At 35.8% G+C, this 19,639-nt stretch overlaps 1 protein-coding gene across 4 annotated transcripts; it reads right to left on the bottom strand.

Moving 5' to 3' along the window:
• Nucleotides 1-305: 305 nt before the first annotated feature.
• LOC103099298 (disks large-associated protein 5-like) lies at nt 306-7,882 on the bottom strand. Of its 4 annotated transcripts, none has more exons than XM_016431057.2 (4): nt 7,775-7,882; nt 4,461-4,735; nt 1,548-1,756; nt 306-679 (listed from the first exon to the last, which is right to left on the bottom strand). In XM_016431057.2, the coding sequence occupies exons 2-4, from the start codon at nt 4,660-4,662 to the stop codon at nt 653-655; spliced, it is 438 nt and encodes a 145-aa protein (XP_016286543.1). In that variant the 5' UTR covers nt 4,663-4,735; nt 7,775-7,882; the 3' UTR covers nt 306-652. The 4 variants fall into 4 exon arrangements, with proteins under 4 accessions (XP_016286543.1, XP_016286544.1, XP_007473490.1 ...); XM_016431058.2 differs by having other exon boundaries at nt 4,461-4,699; XM_007473428.3 differs by having other exon boundaries at nt 306-720; nt 4,461-4,679.
• Nucleotides 7,883-19,639: the final 11,757 nt, after the last annotated feature.

Genomic DNA, 19,639 nt, shown 5'->3' with positions numbered 1-19,639 from the left:
TATCATTCTTTAGGCTCAGAGATATGAATTACATATGAGTATACAAAGATTCCATTTTGTCTTTGATCCTTCTCTACACATGATATTTCATTATAGAATAGAGCTACCCCTACTTTGCTTTCAAAATCCTTCCTAATGATGCCCACTATTCTGGTCTTTTGGGATTCAGGAAATAGGATTGAGGTCTTCACAAAACAGTCCACAATGACTTCAAGAACATAGCTCATGAGTTTAGAAGGACTAGTCTCTAAAAATGTTAGCTTTTATATACTATCAAATTTAAATTAATGCCCAATTACTCCAAGTTTTATATTTTATAAGATTTATTAGTGATCACTTCAAGTAGAAGAAATAAAAAATAGACGTACAAAGCTTAAGTATGACCATATGAGTAAACTTTCCTCTCCCCTCCAGCCTCCACAGCCACATTCTGGGAAGAAGAGAACAAGAGGTGGGGTTACATCAAAGTATATCTTCCCTACCTACACATACAGTTTTCACATTCAGTGTGAGCACATAAATGGGATGCTGGGTAAGAGAGTTCCAAGGAACAAATTCTAATTACACAATACAAAAGCTAATCTGATATTTTTCTGCCCTTTTCATAGCTTTGTGAAATCTTCTTGTGGTTTATGCCCCGAAGATTGGTATTTCAACATCTAGCAGAGCTTGGTATCTTCTGAAAACAGATATTTAATTGTATAGTCTCATTTAAGATTCCTTTTTGATGAAGAAAAGAACATGCAAAGAGAATTCATTAACTCTCACTCAGCAGTAAAAGGCCTATGCATCTGTCAGGTATTTCTTACCCCCAAATCAGCTATTTTGACATTTCCCCAGACACAAACTTACATGCCGATTCAGAGAAAGAAATACTAATAGTTTTTGGCAAAGAAATATATTGAGGCTTTTTGAAAGTCTTGAATACTTCATTAAAATTTAAAATGGCTAAGGGGGGGGTATTTTTTTGCCTTCTGAAATGCTATTCCAATCTTATCCACAAACTCTCCTACAGCACATTTAACATTCTTTGTCAGCTAATTCTTTATCTCTAGTTACATTCTAGACTTTAAGTGTAAATCCTGACTCTTCCTGTTCCTCTTACCATTTTTTATGTTTCCAACATAATATTTCTGGTAGAAATAGAATTCTATTAAGACAGAAGCTTCCAATCAGCCCTTTAATTCATTAAGTGAGTATGTACATATTATTTATCACCATTAAGAAGAGGCAGTTTGTTGTCACTGGATAGAGCACAGAAACCAGAGTTAGCAAAATCAGAGTTGAAAGCCAGCCATTAGATACTTAATAGCTGTGTTACCCTGGGCAAGTTACTTAAACTCCATTTGCTTCAATTTTCTCATCAATAAAATGGACATAATAGCAGTCCCTAGCTCCCAGGATTGCTGTGAGGATCCAATGAGATGATATTTGCAAAGTGTTTTTCAAGCCTTAAGGTGCTATAATAAATGTTAGGCATTATTATTATTTAAGTTTTTACAAGAATGCCAATTAGCCCATTTTGTTCAGTTAAGATGTCAGTTTACCTTCTTTGCTTCAGGTTTCCCCATCTTCTGTTCTGGAAGAGAACTAAGAAATTTTGGTGGGTCAGGTCTGTAAAGCCCCACTTTAAATATCCCTCGTTTGGTTCTCTCTCGCCGCTCTTTCATTTTTTGAAGCTGCTTTTGCTTTTTATACCGCTGAAGCATCTCCTTTCGCTGACTCAGCAGTTGGTGTTGACTACTAGAAGTTGACTCTTAAGGCAAAAAAGGAATTAAAAAATGTGAGATACTAAAAAGATTGTCCAGCCCCTTTGAAATCAGACACCATAACTTGATATAAGATTGGTTTGTACAGCTTTGCACTTTAAGTCATCTCTCCCTGTACCATTTTAGAAAGGCTATTTCAAACTTTTTTACATTCTGTCCAAATTCCACTGTCTTAGAGAGCCGAGCCTGCAGTCTGTCAAGATTCAGGGTCCTTTGTCTAGGTGTGGTGGTCAGTCAAATTAAGTGGTGAGAGACTATATGCTCAATCCTGTGTGTAGGCATCACACAGAATTCTGCCATGTATAGGGTTTTGTATTTATTTCATAAGTTCAGTGAGTACATACATTTTTGGCACACAATCATTTCTATAGAACCTAACAACAGACGTGAGGTCAAAGGAGATAGTCAATGAAACATTGTGGTTATAACAGAAATAGATGAATGACATAAACAGGGTGATCTGGAGGTTAGTTCTCCCTGACCTATGTATGGGATGACCAGCTAGGAGAATCATTGTTGCTTTTGATCAGCTTTCATAATCAATCACAATTACTTAGGAGATGGGTAATAAAGCATTTTGTAGCTAGGTATGGGATAACTTAAAGCAGACCAGAATTGGAATTTTCCTCAATTTTCAAGTTGCATTTTTCTTGTGTTTGATTCAAGAATCTGGCAAAGTTGCTGGTTATGGTAAACATAATGAATCAACGAAGTGTGTCTGTAACTTGTGTTTCAGAGGAATGATTGATGTATCTGTCATTCTTGGTCTGCAATGGGTGTGGGGCCTCTGAATGTTCCTCTACTAAGAGGGAAAAGGGAGGGGTAATGGGTGATGATCTTTGGGTTTTAATTCTGTGAATGTCATCTTTTTAGGGTAATAATCTTGGGGGATTGATGTGGGGCATATGTGTGTTAACCCTATAAGTATTTGCTCTTATATTATTTCTCCTGTACTGGGAAAAGAACAATAATCATAACAATTCCATTACTAAGGGAATTTAGAGGGAGAAGTCACATGGAAGGAGGTTCAGTGGGTGCCTCATCTTTTCTGAAGGCTGTTTCGCAGTTTCCATTTCCCCAGACTGCGACTCTGTCAGACAGTGGGGGTAAGATGGCTTCTATATTCTCAAGTAAGAAAAAAAAATCAATATTTTATTGATGATTTTTTAAAAAATGAGTTACTATTACACCATCTAACAAACTGCAATCTGACTTATTTACCTTATTTTGTTGAAAATACATCCTTCAATACTTCAATAGCCTCATCTTTTCTAAGACCCTATTGTTGAATATCCTCCTTCTTGACATCCTCTCTTTCCTTAACTTTCCTAAAACTGTTCCCCTGGTTCCATTTTATCTTTGACTTTCTCTACATTCTTTTCTTCTTGGTCCTGAAATAGTCATGTTGATTCTGCCTTTCCCAAATTGATCCTACTTACAATTAATTGACTTTGTCTTGAAATTCAGCTGGCCTATAAATGAGTTGAGCAACCCATTTCTTTTTCAAATCACTGTCTATTCTTTTGTTAAGGAAATCTGTTGCTTTTAAAGGAAGTAGGTGGACACCAGGGAGTTTGGCCTAGTATCTTTATATCATCAAGGATGTTTAGTTTTTATTTAAAGAAGTGTACTCTGACCTTGCAAATGCAGATGGACTCAAACAATAGACATTTTTCAGCCATAGGATGAGAGGATTGTTGCTATAGAATCATCCCTAATTTCCATTCAATCTTATTTTCTCCTACCTAGAATGATAGCTTTCCCATTTTCTGTACTACCTAAAACTGTAAAAGAAAGCTGTCCCCCTCATTTAGGACCTTAGTTTTGTTGGTGAGGCTGAGATCCTATTTATTGATAAAGTTATGCTTTAATGAATGATCGTGCTTTGAACTTTGTGTATCAGCCTACCTTATTTTTTAACTGTAAAGTTCCTAATTATAATATTCTCCAAGCTGTAGTCCTTGGCTTTTTGTTTTCTTTGTGTGTTTATGTATTGATTTTGTGCATATCACACACACTTATATAGATACTTTTTCTATATTACATATAATCATACATAGACACTTTTCCTTTGGTGAATTGATTCTGGCTTATGTCATCAAATGTTACTTTAATGTTAATGACTCAAATTTATATTTGTAACCCCTCTATCTTTATCAAATTCTAAGATTATGTACCGTAGTCTTCAATTACCTGTCCATCTCCATATGGATGGATGTTCCATAAGTACCTTGAATTCGATATTTCCCAAATGGAATTCATTATCAACTTTTCTTTCCAATCTCTCTTCAAATGAGTCCAAATTATTCATTCATATTGCTAGTACCTCTCAATCACCAAAACTTAAAACTTTGAGTAAATCATTGACTCTTCTATTTCTTGAATACCCTATCAAGCATCATGTCCTGCATCTGCATAATTTTAAAAATCTTTTATCTTTAGCATCTAATACAGTGTGTTGCATCCAGTAAGTGGTTAAAAATATTTTTTGAATTGAAAAGAATTCCTATAAGACAGTTAGTGGCTGTTATTTTTTTTTAACATCACTCATAGTTAAAAACCTTTCACTTAAAGAGTTTAAGTGAAATAGTGTTTCAAAGCTCTACCTTCTCCACAAGAGGTGACTAAGCTTTAGATCAATTCCTTAAGAAATTTTCAGTTGACTTTCTAGGTACTATAAATTTTACTTACGTGGCATGTCATTGTCTTTTTCTTGAAGGTTTTCATTGGTCTCTTCCAGTTGAGTAAGATTTCTCTTTTCTAGGATTGTGGCATTGTCATCTATTAAGGGAAAGTGTCTAAAATGTTCATATTTCTTATGTCTGTTTTCCTTCCAAGAAACTGATTTCTGGTGTGCCACTTTAATTTTTATCATTTCTGTGCTTGCATCCATTTTGTAGCACGTTGGAACTGATGATGAAGATAGTATTCTATTAAAGAAACAACAACAACAATCCTCCTAATTCCTGGATAAACACAGAAAAAAATTACTGAGATCGAAGTTTTGTGTTCTGTAATCTTATAGTAATTGAAAACTTAATTAAACCCAATTTTTAAAAACTTCTCAAATTATAGCAATATGGTTTGTTTTTTCCTTGTTTACAACTCCTTTTATGTTAGTATCACTGATAAAAAAATTAGTAGAAAAATAGAAAAAAATAGAAATCAGATCAATATTGGTGATGGTTTTGAATTGATGAAGCTTTAAAAATTTTGTTTAAGCTTGAGAAAATTGAAAAGGAAAAAGTAGCTGAAAATTGGTGAGAAAGGCACAGTTGGCCACAAAGTTTTGGGTGCCTATGGTTCAGGAAATACTAAATGGGTTCCCTGGGTTTTTTTTGTTTTTTGATTTTTAGCTTTTCCAAAAGGTTCAGTATCCTTCTATAGAATTTTGGTGACCCTACCAAGATGATCAAGCTTTGAATTACCAATTAAGCTTCTCTATACAGAGTTGTAACAAACCACTGGTCATTAAAAAACAAAACAAAACACCTTAAAGTTTTATACACACATACATCCTTTGTCATGCTTTCCCTGGCACTAAATCTCTTCCAATTTTAGTGCCCAAGACTTCTTTAACTAAGTTGGAGAGTACCTCAAGCATCTGAGGCAAAAGGAAAGTTGGTTGTATAAAAGCAATCATTTAATTGTACTTCTGTGAATTTCATCTTGATATGTATACTATTTGTGTTGAAGAGCTTTTTGGATACAATGTTCCTCAGATATTACAGAATTAGCTTCACCAAGAAATCAATAGCATTACTTCAAAAATTGTTTGTATTGGAGGCTTTTGGACCAGAGAAAAAGATGAGATTAGTATGAAAGCCCAGATTTCTCCATATGCCTATCTGTTCTCTGGAACTTTCAGGAGAATTAAAGTAGAATTACATAAAGAAGTGTCCAAGGACACTTTCCTTCCACACTTTTCTTCCTCTCTCCCCTCATTTAAAAGAGAGAGAGAGAGAGAGAAAGAGAGACACGGCCCAAAAAAGAACTCTAGCTTGCAGAAAATCCCATGTTTATAGGAAAATATGACCCTCAGTTTAAATGACATCATCTTGACCCATTCACCCCAGTCATATTCCAGCCTTCCTGAAGGAGTTAACCTTCAAATTAACCCTTTTAGCAAATGGTCATTGTCTTTTTTGAGCTTTTCCAAAAGGTCCAGTATCCTTCTATAGAATTTTGGTAACCCTACCAAGATTATCAAGCTCTGAATTAATAATTACTCTTATCCATACAGAGTAGTAGCAAACCACTGACAATTAAAAAAAACACACACACAGTCGCAGAATGAGTCTGTTTCCACATGTGGCCTTTACATTCATTTCATGCTTTGGTTACTCACTCTTCCAGATTAAATAGCTCTATTGCTCCTTCACCCTTCCCTTATATGACAGAATTGAAACATTCAAGCTTGTTAATTTTAAGAGGTTTCTGACCAGGTAATTGAAGGCAAGGAGGGCCAAAACTTTTGCTTCTCTGGTTATAGACCTTGGGCTTCTGAGTTCAGTATCAAATGACTGGGAAAGGGATGGGGAGAGGAATTAAGTTGAATACTAAGAGAATTGTCATTGAAACTGTGATGAAACCAGTGTCAGAAAACAACTGAGCATCAGTTATATATACTGGGGACATGAAAGTTTTAACAAACTGTCTTTAAGGAAATTATACTCCGTTTGGGAGAAAAAATGAATGTAAGCTTCATATTGAGGTGGCCCTAGAAAGCCTCATTCTTCCTTCCCATCAAGGAGATCCTATTTCACTCTGCATGACATATCTAGAGCTGACCTTCTGACATACCTGTTATAAGATGCAGAGTGAAAAACTTGGCAACTCACTGTCTCCTTTAAATGTTTTAAAACTATAATTCCTTATGATCCTGGGCCAGTCACTTAATTCCAAAAGCCTAGCCTTATAACTGATACTTAATGTTATTTATAAGACAAAAGGTAAGAGTTTTAAAAACATAATTTCCAATTTTTATTTTTTTTGTTGGAGATAGCTTTAGCTAACCAACACTTTATACTACATATCACAGAATTTTCTCTATTAATAGAATCATCCATCTGCCTAAAAGGAGGCCTTGGGTTCAGCGTTAGCAATGCCTGGGATCTAATTCATTCCAGATCAGATGCTTAGTTTCTGTATGAAGATAGCTAAACTACTTTGCCCCAAAGGCTCAGCTTCCTTAACTGTGAAATGGAGATACACACCATCTGGTAGTTCTGATCTCCAAGAATTGTTGGGGACATTAAAATGAAATTACAGAAAGAGTCTGAAATAGTTTCAGAGACTATTATAGTCCAACCACTGTCCCATTATATACTTAAGATAGCATTAAATACTAGTGATTTATAGAGCAATTTCAGATTTACAAAATACTTTCTTCAACCATCCCAAGAACTAGGCACAGACTTATAAAAGAAGGTTTGAGAGGTGAAATAACAAGCTAGCTGCTAGATAAGAAAAATGCAACCGAACTTAGAAAAGCTTTTTAGAAATCCTCTTCTCAGTCAAGTTCAGTTCAAAAGAGCATTTCAGAAACATATGGGACTGACTATACAAGCTCTGTGATCATAATAAGTAGCAGATCTTGAATTTGAATACCAATTTTAACTCCAAACCAAGGCACTTTCTAGTCACCTACATCATCTCTAGAAGAAAGACTCATCATTCCTTGCAAAGACAAGAAAGGAAACCTTTTGAAAGAGAAAAAGCAGGGAAAAAAGAGGAGGAAGAAGTTAGAAAATTACTACCTTAAGTACCTGAAAGAAAAAGCTCCAAAAAACTTTCTTGAAAAGAAAAAAAATCTTCCTTTCCCCTGTTGCTATCTCTTCAACTTAACAGATGCCCAAGAAATCCAGAACCTGCAAATCACCTACCCTAGGGTTCTCCCTGCTCTTATCTGACTGGGAAGGCTTCTTTTAAAGGTTAGGAGTACAGATTACATAATAGAAACTTGTTTTCGTCCTGTTTTCCTCCTACTTTGCCATATAGCCCACCTTGGACCAGGATTAAGTTCCAGCAGGAAATATCTTGGGATCTTCTCCCTCCAACCATTAAGACCAACCAACAAACTAACAACCAACAACAAAACCCCTCTTTCTCCTCTATTAATATAACGTGGTTGCAAGCAAGGGAGTTTGGGGAAGAGAAAAGTAGTGTGGGAGTTGAGGCCCTACACCTGCAAAACTCTAGAGTGCAGCTGCACCAGATTAAAATATATTTGGGAAATGTTTAACAAAATAAATACAACACACAAATAAGCATCATTCACCATGGAGAATGTCAATCCACAGGAAACCATTACTATTATATTTGCCATCACTGGTGGGAGTGACTGAACTTGCAGGGGATGTTAAACCAAAGGGTTTTTAGTTCTCTGTGGAAGGGTTGTTGCTACACATTCCATTCAGTTGTGTTCATTTAATAACCTGGAACAAAAAATGTAAAAGAATTAAAACATATATATATATATATATATATATATATATATATATATATATATATATATATATATATATATATATATATATATATACTATACTTTGAACACAGATAGCAAGGCTTGAAGCCCAGATAGCAAGGTTTGTCAGAACAGAAGATCAAAGCTTGTAGGGGAGGTTTTAGAGATCATCTTGTGCAATGCTCTTTATACTTAAGGAAATACCAGTCTAGGAAGGTTCTGTAACTTGTCTATTGTCTCAGGCATCTTATTAGAAACCAGAGATATGGCATTAAGCTATAAAATATAAAATGTCTCATTGAAAGAGAATGTAGAACTGGAATCATCCTATACCCAATTTTTTTGAGGAAGGAACTCAGGGGAAGAAATGTGATTTATCTAAAGTTCATCTTCAATAACCTATTTTGGATTCTTTTACTTTTATTTATTTATTAATTGCTTATCTACACCCTTTATTTATTTATGTAGAATATTTTCCCATGGTTACATGATTCATGATCTTTCCTGCAGCTCTCCCCTCTCCCCTCCTGGAGCTAACAAGAAATTACACTGGGTTATACTATAACATTGTTCAAAATCTATTTCCATATCATTCATATTTGCAATAGAGTGATCTTTTAACACGAAAATCCAAATCATATCCCCATTGAAGCATGTGATCAATCATGGTTTTTTTTTTCTCCATTTCTACTTCCACAGTTCTTTCTCTGGATGTGGATAATGTTCTTTCTCCTAAGACCTTTGGGATTGTACTGGAGCTTTGCTGTTACATAAGTCTGTTACATTTCATTGTGCCACAATGTTTCAGTTTTGTGTAGAATGTTCTCCTGGTTGCTCATTTCACTCTGCATCAATTCCTAGAGGTCTTTCCAGTTCATATAAAATTCCTCCGATTCATCATTCCTTAAAACACAATAGTATTCCATCACCATCAGATACCACAATTTATTCAGCCATTCCTCAATTGAGGGACACCCCCTCATTTTCCAATTTTTTGCCATTATAAAAAATGCCTATAAATATTTTTGCACAAACATTTCCCCTTATTATCTGTTTGGGGTACAAACCCAGCAGGTTTATTGCTAGATCAAAGGGCAGGCATTCTTTTTGAGCATAGTTCCAAATTCCCTTCCAGAAGAGTTGGATCAATTCACAACTCCACCAGCAATGCATTAGCACCCCAATTTTGCTACATCCCCTCCAACATTTATCATTGTCCTTTGCTGCCACTTTGGCCAATCTGCTAGATGTGAGTGAGGTAGTGCCTCAGAGTTGTTTTGATTTGTATTTCTCTAATTAAGTGGGATTTTTCATGTCCTAGACAGTTGTGAGAAGATACAATCCACCTAGGAATTCATCAGGGCCAGTTAAGCACAACCCCCTGGGCTTCTAAAAAACAAAGTTTATTTTGTTTAGGGAATAAAGGAAACTGTTAGGTAGGATCCTAATATTCTTAAAACTAACCCCCCCCCCCCAACTTCTAAGTTTCCTGCTTAAGAAGATCTTTCTGTTTTTTCTTGGTGCCCTGCTCTACCTAAAACTCTTCCCCAGGCTATCTGACTCTATCTTGATCTTCCTGGTAGTAATTAGCAAAAGAAAGGGAAAGCCTGGGTTTGGCTGTATTAAGTAAACCAAACTAACAGAAGAAAACTTTGATTACTTTAGCCCCAAAGGATTTCTGGCAGATGGACCACTGGCAGATGATCTCTGGACTCAGGGAAAATGGTTTCCCCCAAATAAATTCTCTACCAGGAAGTCCAAAATTTCTCCATGAAATTTTGACTATCTTGGGAAAATCAGGGCAAAACCTTTTGGCTTCTTGGAAATTCAGGCAGAGAGTCCAACCTACTTCCAGCTCAGAGAAAATCCAAGAAAGAAGTAAACTTGGTTATTTTCAGTTCAAACTCCTACAGTTCCTTTATCCTTTCCAGAATCCTCTCCCAAGACTTATATCAAAATTCCCTTCTTTTAACTAATCTTTGAAGCCAGTCTATCCCTAACTTATGTTCCTACAGATTTAGAACACTTTTTCATGTGATTATTGATAGTTTTGATTTCTTAATTCGAAAACTGCACATTCATATCCCTTGATCAATTGGAGAATGGCTTGATTTTTTTGATGTAAATTTTACTTAGTTCCTTATATAGTTGGGAAATTAAACCTTTGTCAAATAATTTTTTCCCAAGTTTGTTGTTGCTTTCTTTCTAATTTTGGTTTGGTTTGTACAAAACCTTTTTAATTTAAAACAATAAAAATCATTCATTTTACATTTTGTAATATTTACTATCTCTTGCTTGGTTTTAAATTCCTTCCTTTCCCACAGACTGACATGTATACTATTCTGTGTTCATCTAATTTGCTTATGATTTGACTCTATATCTAAGTCATTTACCCATTTTGAGATATTGAACTAAACCTTATCTCTCCTATACTGTATTCTAATTTTCATAGCATTTTTTATCAAATAGTTCTTATAACAAAAGCTGGGATCTTTGGGTTTATCAAACACTAGCTTGCTGAAGTCATTTCCCCCTAGTCTATGTAATTGATCTACCCTTCTGTCTCTTAGAACCAGATTGTTTTGATGACCATTGATTTATAGTACAATTTAAGATCTCATACTACTAGGCCATCATACTTCAAATATTTTTTTTATTATTTCCCTTGATATTCTTGATCTTTTTTCTTCCAGATGAACTTTGTAATAATTTTTTCTAATTCTATAAATCATTTCTTGGTATTTTGATAGGTATGATATTGAATAATAAGTTAATTTGGGTAGGATTGCCATTTTTATTATATTAGCTCATCCTATCCATGAGCAATTAATGTTTTCCCAATTATTTAGATCCAGTTTTAATTGTGTGAAAAGTGTTTTGTAGTTGTGTTCATATAGTTCCTGTGTTTGTCTTGGCAGATCGATTCATAAATATTTTATATCATCTAGAGTGATTTTAAAGTTTCTCTTTCTAACTCTTGTTGCTGAGTTTTGTTGGAAATATGTAGAAATGCTTATGATTTATGTGGGTTTATTTTCTAGGAATCTTTAAGTATACAATCATATCATCTGCAAAGAGAGATAGTTTAGTTTCCTCATTGCCTGCTTTAATCTCTTCAATTTCTTTTTCTTCTCTAATTGCCACTGCTAACATTTCTAGAACAATATTAAATAATAGAGGTGATAATGGGCATCCTTGCTTCACTCCTGATCTTATTGGGAATACTTCTAATTTATCCCCATTGCAGATGATGCTTGCTGATGGTTTTAGATATATGCTTTTTATTAGGAATGGTCCTATTCCTATACTTTCCGGTGTTTTCAACAGGAATGGGTTTTGTATTTTGTCAAAGGCTTTTCCTACATCTATTGAGATAATCATGTTAATTCTGTTGGTTTGGTTATTGGTATGGTCAATTATGTGAATGGTTTTCCTAATATTAAACCATTCTTGTATTCCTGGTATAAATCCCACCTGGTCATAGTGAATAATTTTTGTGATAACTTATAGTCTTTTTGCTAGTATTTTATTTAAGATTTTTGCATCTATGTTCATTAAGGAGATTAGTCTGTAGTTTTTTTTCTCCCTATTTCAGATTCTAATTTTTTCCTCCTCTTCCTTTTTTTGGGGGGAGGGGGGCAAGGAGGAGCTTCCTTTAGGAAATGTAAGGAGGCAAATCTGTCTTGTTCTAATTTCAGAACCTTAGGGATAGTTCCCTTTCCTTCTCCAAAGAAAGAAAAATGTTTTCTGATTACTTCTCCATATTAAAGTCCTTTATATAAAAAGAATAAAAAGCTTCTAGCTTAAGTGTTAAAGAATTTGAAGAAGTTTGTTTTTTTGGTTTTGTGTATGTGTATGTGTGTGTGCATGAGTGAGTCCAGGGAGATGAAAAAAAAAGGCAGTGAAAGCAGAAAGAACACTACTAAGAGATCGAAGATGTGTGTTTCATTTTGGCTTTGTTGCTGTGTCAGTCATTTAACTTTTCAGTTTACCTTCCTTTTTAAAAAACATTACTTTTTTCAATTAATAAGTACTCAATTTGTCTCCCTTGCCTCCCACTCAGCCAACTAAACAACACAAAGAAAATTTTCCTTTCATTATGTTCATTAAGGATATTGGTCTATAGTTTTCCTTCTCTGTTATTGGTCTTCCTGGATTGGGAATCAATACCATATTTGTATCATAAAAAGAATTTGGTAAGACTCCTTTTTTGCTTATTTCATCAGTAGTTTGTAGATTATTTGGATTAATTGATCTTTAAATGTTTGACAGAATAAACTTGTGAATCCATCTGTCCCTGGTGATTTTTTTCTTAGGGAGTACTTTGATGGCTAGTTCAATTTCTTTTTCTTATATGGGATTATTTAATTATTCTATTTCCTCTTCTGTTAATGTAGGCAATTTATATTTTTGGAAATATTCATCCATTTTACCTCGATTGCCATATTTATTGCCATATAATTGGGCAAAATAGTTCTTAATAATGACGTTAATTTCCTCTTCATTAGAAGTGATATCACCCTTTTAATTCATGATACTGTTAATTTCATTCTCTTTCTTTTTCTTAATGAGATTAATGAATACTTTATATTTTTTCAAAATACCAGCTCCTAGTCTTATTAGTTCAACAGTTCTTTTACTTTCAATTTTACTAATTTCTCCTTTGATTTTTAGGATTTCTAATTTGGCCTTTATCTGAGGGTTTTTAATTTGTTTTTTTTTTTAGTTACATGCCCAATTCATTAATCTCCTCTTTCTTTTTTTTGTTAATATGGGTGCTCAGGGATATAAATTTTCACTTGAGTACCACTTTTGCAGTATCCCCAAAATTTTCATATGCTGTTTCCTCAGTGTCATTCTCTTCAATGACATCATTGTTTCTATAATTTGTAGGTTAACCAACCAGTTTTGTAGAATCTGATTATTTAATTTCCAATGAATTTTTTAATTTGCCTCTCCATGTACCCTTACTAATAATAATTTGGATTGCATTATGATCTGAAAAGGTTCCATTTATTATTTTTGCTTTTCTACATTTGTTGGCAATGTTTTATGCCCTAGAACATAGTCAATCTTTTTGAATGTAATCATGTGCTACTGAAAATAAGATGTATTCGTTTTTATCCCTATTTATTTTTCTCCATATATCTATTAACTCTAATGACTTCATTTGTATCTCTTATTTCTTATTTATTTATTTATTTTTTGTTTAATTTATCTAGATCTGATGGAGGAAGGTTCAAGTCTCCCACTAGTATAGTTTTACTATCTATTTCCTCCTTAAGCTCTAATAGTTTCTCTTTTAAAAATCTGGATGCCATACCATTTGGTACATACATGTTGAGTACTGATATTTCTTCATTGCTATACTGGCTTTTATGAGGATGTAATTACCTTCCTTATCTCTTTTAAGACAATCTATTTTTACTTTGGCTTTTTCAGATATTATGATTGTTACTCCTACCTTTTTTTTCTTATTTGATGCCCAATAAATTCTGCTCCAGCCTCTTACCTTTACCCTGTGTGTGTCTACCTGCTTCATGTGTGTTTCTTGTAGACAACATATAGTAAGATTTTGGTTTTTAATCTTCTCTGCTCTCTGCTTCTGTTTTATGGGTTGGTTCATCCCATTCACATTCAGAGTTATGATTACCACCTATGTATTCCTCGTTATTTTGATTTCCTCTTTCAGTCCTGCCCTTTTTTTCTTTCATTATTTCCTTCTATACCAGTGTTTTGATTTTAATCTATCTCACTTTTCTTCACCCTTATTTTATTTTCCTTCATATTCCTTTCCTTCTTATTCCCCTCTTATTTCATTTCAAGGTTTATTAATGGTCCTCGAATCTTTCCTTCCCTTTTAATACTCCCCACTGTACTCCTCCCCTTTGTTATTCCCTCTCAAGTTCCCTGTAGGGTAAAATAGAATTCTGTAGCCCAATAGATCTAACTGTTCTTCCCTCTCAGAACTGATTCCATTGAGAGTTAAGTTTAAGTATTACCTATTACCACTTTCCTCCTCCCCTTCTTATAATAGTATTCTCTCTGCCTCCCATGCACCTCTTTATGCAGTATAATTTATCCTATTTTTCTTCTTCCTTCAAGTGTCTCTTAGTACACCATCCTCCTTTTTTTTGTCCCATCCCCCCATTTTTTTACACATCATCTCAAACAACTTAATGCCACACCCTATACCTATGAATAATTCTTCTATCTACTATCACAATGAAAACAATTTCTAAGAGTTAGAGATACCATGTTTCCATATAGGAATATAATCAATTTAACCTTACTGAAACCCTTAAAATACCCCCCCCCCTTTCTTGTTTACCTTTTTATGATACTCTTGAATTTCATATTTGGACTTCAAATTTTCCATTTAGTTCTGGTCTTTTCTTTAGGAATGCTTGGAAATCTTCTATTTTGTTAAATGTCCATACTTTCCCCTGAAACTGACTAGTTTTGATGGGTAGGTGATTCTTGGTTATAGACCCAATTCTCTTGCCTTCCTGGATATCGTATTCCAAGCCTTGTGTTCCTTTAGGTCCTTTAGGCTGCCAAATCCCGTGTAATTCTGACTCAGGATCCTTGATATCAGAATTGTCTCATTCTGGCTGCTAGCAATATTTTCTCCTTGGCCTGGAAGTTCTTGAATTTGGCTATAACATTCCTGGGGGTTGTCTTTTGGGCATTTAATGGAGGGGGTGATCTAGGGATTCTTTCAATGTCTATTTTGCCCTCTTGTTCAAGAACATTAGGGCAGTTTTCTTGTATAATTTCTTGTAATATAATGTCAAGGCTTTTATTTTGTTCCAGGATTTCTGTTAGACCAAGAATTCTCAAATTGTCTCTCCTGGATCTGTATTCCAGGTCAGTTGTCTTTTCAATGAGATATTTCGTATTTCCTTCTATTTTTTCCTTCTTCTGATTTTGCTTTATTCTTGTTCTACTAGAATTGGGCTTCTACTTGTCCAATTCTAGTCTTTAAAGACTGATTTTCAAAGGAAAAAAACACCATAAGGAAATGTGGAAATCCTGAATTTTGGAGGAGATACTGTGAGCAGAGCAGCAGAACATTGGGAAAGGGAACTCTTAGGTGAACCCCTTTCTCACTTTAAGAAGGTCCCATGGTTCTACCATCCAGGAGGACTGACATCTCAAGAAATGGCCAGATTTCCCATTTGGAGAAAAAAACCAAAGAGAACTTTGGACTAATGGAGAGAAACTTTCTCACAATGCCAGTTCCACAGACAGGTTTTGGAGGGTCTTTCTCTTTTTCATCAGAAGTTCTAAGAGTAGGCCACAGTAGGGAGAGCCCTTTTTTGCTACAGAACAAACAGCTGATTCTTCTAGAGCCCTGAGGCCGAGATTCCCCCATTCTATGTCATTTCCTAGAACCCTGGGATCTGGGCACACCAGGGAGCAAAGTCCTGATTTTGCAGAGAATCAGAGCTGCATGCCTTGCCCTTCCTCCCAGAGCCCATGAGGACTGGTGCTGGGATTCACATTGAGAGAGAGAGCTCTTAGGCTAGAAGGGCCCTCAGAGGTCATGGAGTCCAAGCCCTTTATTTGCAGAGGCCTGGGGACGACCTGGGAATTGCCCAGAGTCCCTACAGGTTGGAGGCAGGTTTTGCATCCAGGTTTCTCCTGACTCTCATGCCAATCCCCTTGCCAGTGTACCAGGCTCTCCCCCTCTTCTTCCAGGGCTTCTCCCATTTTAGTGTAAATGTCCCCCACCCCCACCCCCCCAAAACAGCATACTGTCCCAGGTGACCAGAAACAAGCTGAGCACTGTATTTGCTGGTAGCACAGTTGCTATTTTAATACATTTCTTGAGCACAGTCTATACCACATGACCCCCAGCCTGGCCCCTGGCCCCTGGGCCCTTTGTGGCCTCTCTCTCCAAGACAGAAAGTGATTGGGACCTGGGCCTAAAGGTGTGTGAAGGAAGTTACTGAGGGGACTGTGATGGTGAGCATAGAACTCTGTCGTCCCCTGTAGTCAGCAGCAACGCCAGTAATTAGGGTAGGGGACAATGAGGCAGGAGGAAGGGCGACAGTGGCTCACGAGGCAAGATGTATGTGAGCCAGGGGGCAGAGAGAACGGCCCAACTGGATTCAGTCTCTACCACTAGTGTTGGAACTGCCTGGGGGGCCATCCTGCTACCAGTAACACGGAGACGCTTTAGAATAAACTTCCTCTTAGATCAGTCTGCCTCTACTCTCTCCCTCTCTCCTCTTTCTCACCTTTGCCTTTATAATAAATGAATAAAATAAAATCTAAAAAAAAAAAAGACTGATTTTCAGTTATGATCTTTTGATTTTCCTTTTCAGTTTGGTCTATCCTGTTTTTCATGGCTTCTAGCAGGTCAATTCTGGTCTCCAATTTGAATATTACTTCATTTGAGTTCTGTGCCTCTTTTTCCATATACAATTTTGTGTTTTCATCTGTTATTTTTTTATTACTCTCATTTCTTTTTTCCACTATTCTTCCAATTTTTTCTATCTTTCTTATTTCATTCTTGAACTCCCTTTTGAGTTCCTCAACAGCTTGAGACTAATTTCCATTTTGGGGGAAAAGTTTGGATGTATTTGCTTGTTTATCACTCACCTCTATTGCTTCTATATTTTGTCCTTTTTTCGATAGAAATTATCCAGGGTCAGGAGGTATTTTTGCTGCTGCATATTCTTTTTGCCATCAGTAGATTGGGGTTCCTGCATGTTGCTTCTTATCTTAGCTTCTGACTACAGGGCTTTGCCTTGGCGGTATACTCCTTTCCCATTCAGAAGCCTGAGTGAGGGCAGATAATATGATGTTCTCTGTGTAGTATGCTTTAAAAAATTTTTCCCTGAGGCTATCTTTCTAGTCCCTGCTGCCTAGGCATCATCCAGCCTTGTTTCTACCCACACTCTGCACTCTGCTGCCTAGGGTTCACACTCTTTAGTCTCAGATCTCAAGTCTAGGTGCCAAGGTTTTGCACTGCCCTCAGGGGTAAGTCTATGGTGTTTTCAGCCAGCCCCTGAGAATTGAGAAATTGCCCAACCCTTGCTGTGATTCTGGCTCTGGTGGTATATGGTGTGGGGGAGGTGTAATCAACTTACACTTTTATACACAACTTAAACAATACACAGTTTTGCCCCCTTATAGCATGGGAATCTCCAAACACTGCCTACCTTTAAGGCTGCATCCAATGGGAGAGGCCCTTTGCTCATCTGATTTTGATTTCTGTCCTTTTTTATTTGGTCAATTTAGAACATTATTCCTTGGTTACAAGAATCATATTCTATCCCTCCCTCCCTTACACCCACACTTCCCATAGCCCACAAACAATTCCACTGGGTATTATATGTGTCCTTGATCAGAACCTATTTCCACGTTGTTGATGTTTGCACTAGGATGTTCATTTAGAGTCTATATCCCAAATCATATCCCCCTTGTCCCATGTAGTCAAGCAGTTGTTTTTCTTCAGTGTTTCTTCTCCCACAGATTTTCCTCTGAATGTGGATAGTGTTCTTCCTCCTAGATCCGTCTGGGTTGTGCAGGATCACTGCATTGCAACTAATGGAAAAGTCCATTACATTGGAGTGTATCACAGAGTGTCAGTCTCTGTGTACAATGTTCTTCTGGTTCTGCTCCTTTCACTCTGCATCAATTCCTGGAGGTCGTTCCAGTCCTCATGGAATTCCTCCAGTTTATTATTTTATTGAGCACAATAGTACTCCATCACCAACATATACCACAATTTGTTCATCCATTCCCCAATTGAAGGGCATCCCCTCATTTTCCAACTTTTTGCCACCACAAACAATGCAGCTATGAATATTCATGTACAAGTCTTTTCCCTATGATCTCTTTGGGGTACAAACCCAGCAGTGCTATGGCTTGATCAAAGGGCAAACAGTCTTTTATCTCCCTTTGGGCATAGTTCCAAATTGCCCTCTAGAATGGTTGGATCAATTCAGAACTCCACCAACAATGAATTAATGTTCCCACTTTGCCACATCCCCTCCAGCATTCATTACTTACCATTGCTGTCATGTTAGCCAATCTGCTAGGTGTGAGGTGATACTTCAGAGTTGTTTGCATCTCTCTGATTATAAGAGATTTAGAACACTTTTTCATGTGCTTATTAATAGTTTTGGTTTCGTAAACTGAAAATTGCCTATTCATGTCCCTTCCCCATTTATCAATTGGAGAATGGCTTGATTTTTTGTCCAATTGATTTAGCTCTTTATAAATTTGAATAATTAGACCTTTGTCAGAGGTTTTTGTTATGAAGATTGTTTCCCAATTTGTTACTTCCCTTCTAATTTTGGTTGTATTGGTTTTGTTTGTACAAAACCTTTTTAATTTGATGTAATCAAAATTATTGATTTTACATTTTGTGTCTTTTTCTAACTCTTGATTGGTTTTAAAATTTCTCCTTTCCCAAAGATCTGACATGTATACTATTCTGTGTTCACCTAATTTACTTATAATTTCCTTATGTTCAAGTCATTCACCTATTCTGAGTTTATCTTTGTGTAGGGTGTGAGATGTTAATCCATACCTAATCTCTCCTATACTGTCTTTCAATTTTTCCAGTAGTTTTTATCAAATAGTGGATTTTGGTCCCCAAAACTGGGATCTTTGAGCTTATCATAGACTGTCTTGCTGAGGTCACTTACCCCAAGTCTATTCCACTGATCCTCCTTTTTGTCTCTTAGCCAGTACCATATTGTTTTGATGACCACTGTTTTATAGTATAGTTTAAGATCTGGTAGTGCTCGGCCCCCTTCCTTTTCATTTTTTTCCCCATTATTTCCTTGGATATCCTTGATCTTTTGTTTTTCCAAATGAACTTTGTCATGGTTTTTTCTAATTCAGTGAAAAAAGTTTTTTGGCAGTTTGATGGGTCTGGCACTAAATAAGTAAATAAGTCTGGGTAGGATTGTCATTTTTATTATGTTAGCTCATCCTACCCATGGGCAGAGAATGTTTTTCCAATTGTTTAGATCTAGTTTTAATTGTGTGGAAAGTGTTTTGTAGTTGTGCTCATATAGTTCCTGTGTTTGTCTCAGCAGATAGATTCCCAAGTATTTTATATTGTCTAGGTTGATTTTAAATGGAATTTATCCTAATTCTTGCTACTGTGATGTGCTGGAGATTTATAGAAATGCTGATGACTTATGCAGGTTTATTTTGTATCCTGCAACTTTCCTAAAGTTGTTGATTATTTCAACTAGCTTTTTAGTTGATTCTCTAGGATTCTTTAAGTAGACAATCATATCATCTGCAAGAAGTGACAGCTTGGTCTCCTCATTGCCAATTTTAATACCTTCAATTTCTTTTTCTTCTCTAATTGCTACTGCTAGTGTTTCTAGTACAATGTTAAATAATAGTGGTGATAATGGGCATCTTT

The sequence above is a fragment of the Monodelphis domestica genome, chromosome 1 (genome assembly GCF_027887165.1).
Source record: "Monodelphis domestica isolate mMonDom1 chromosome 1, mMonDom1.pri, whole genome shotgun sequence".
Taxonomy (NCBI): Eukaryota; Metazoa; Chordata; class Mammalia; order Didelphimorphia; family Didelphidae; genus Monodelphis; species Monodelphis domestica.
Note: the sequence above shows the minus strand (reverse complement) of the source record. Positions and strands in the feature narration are given on the sequence as shown.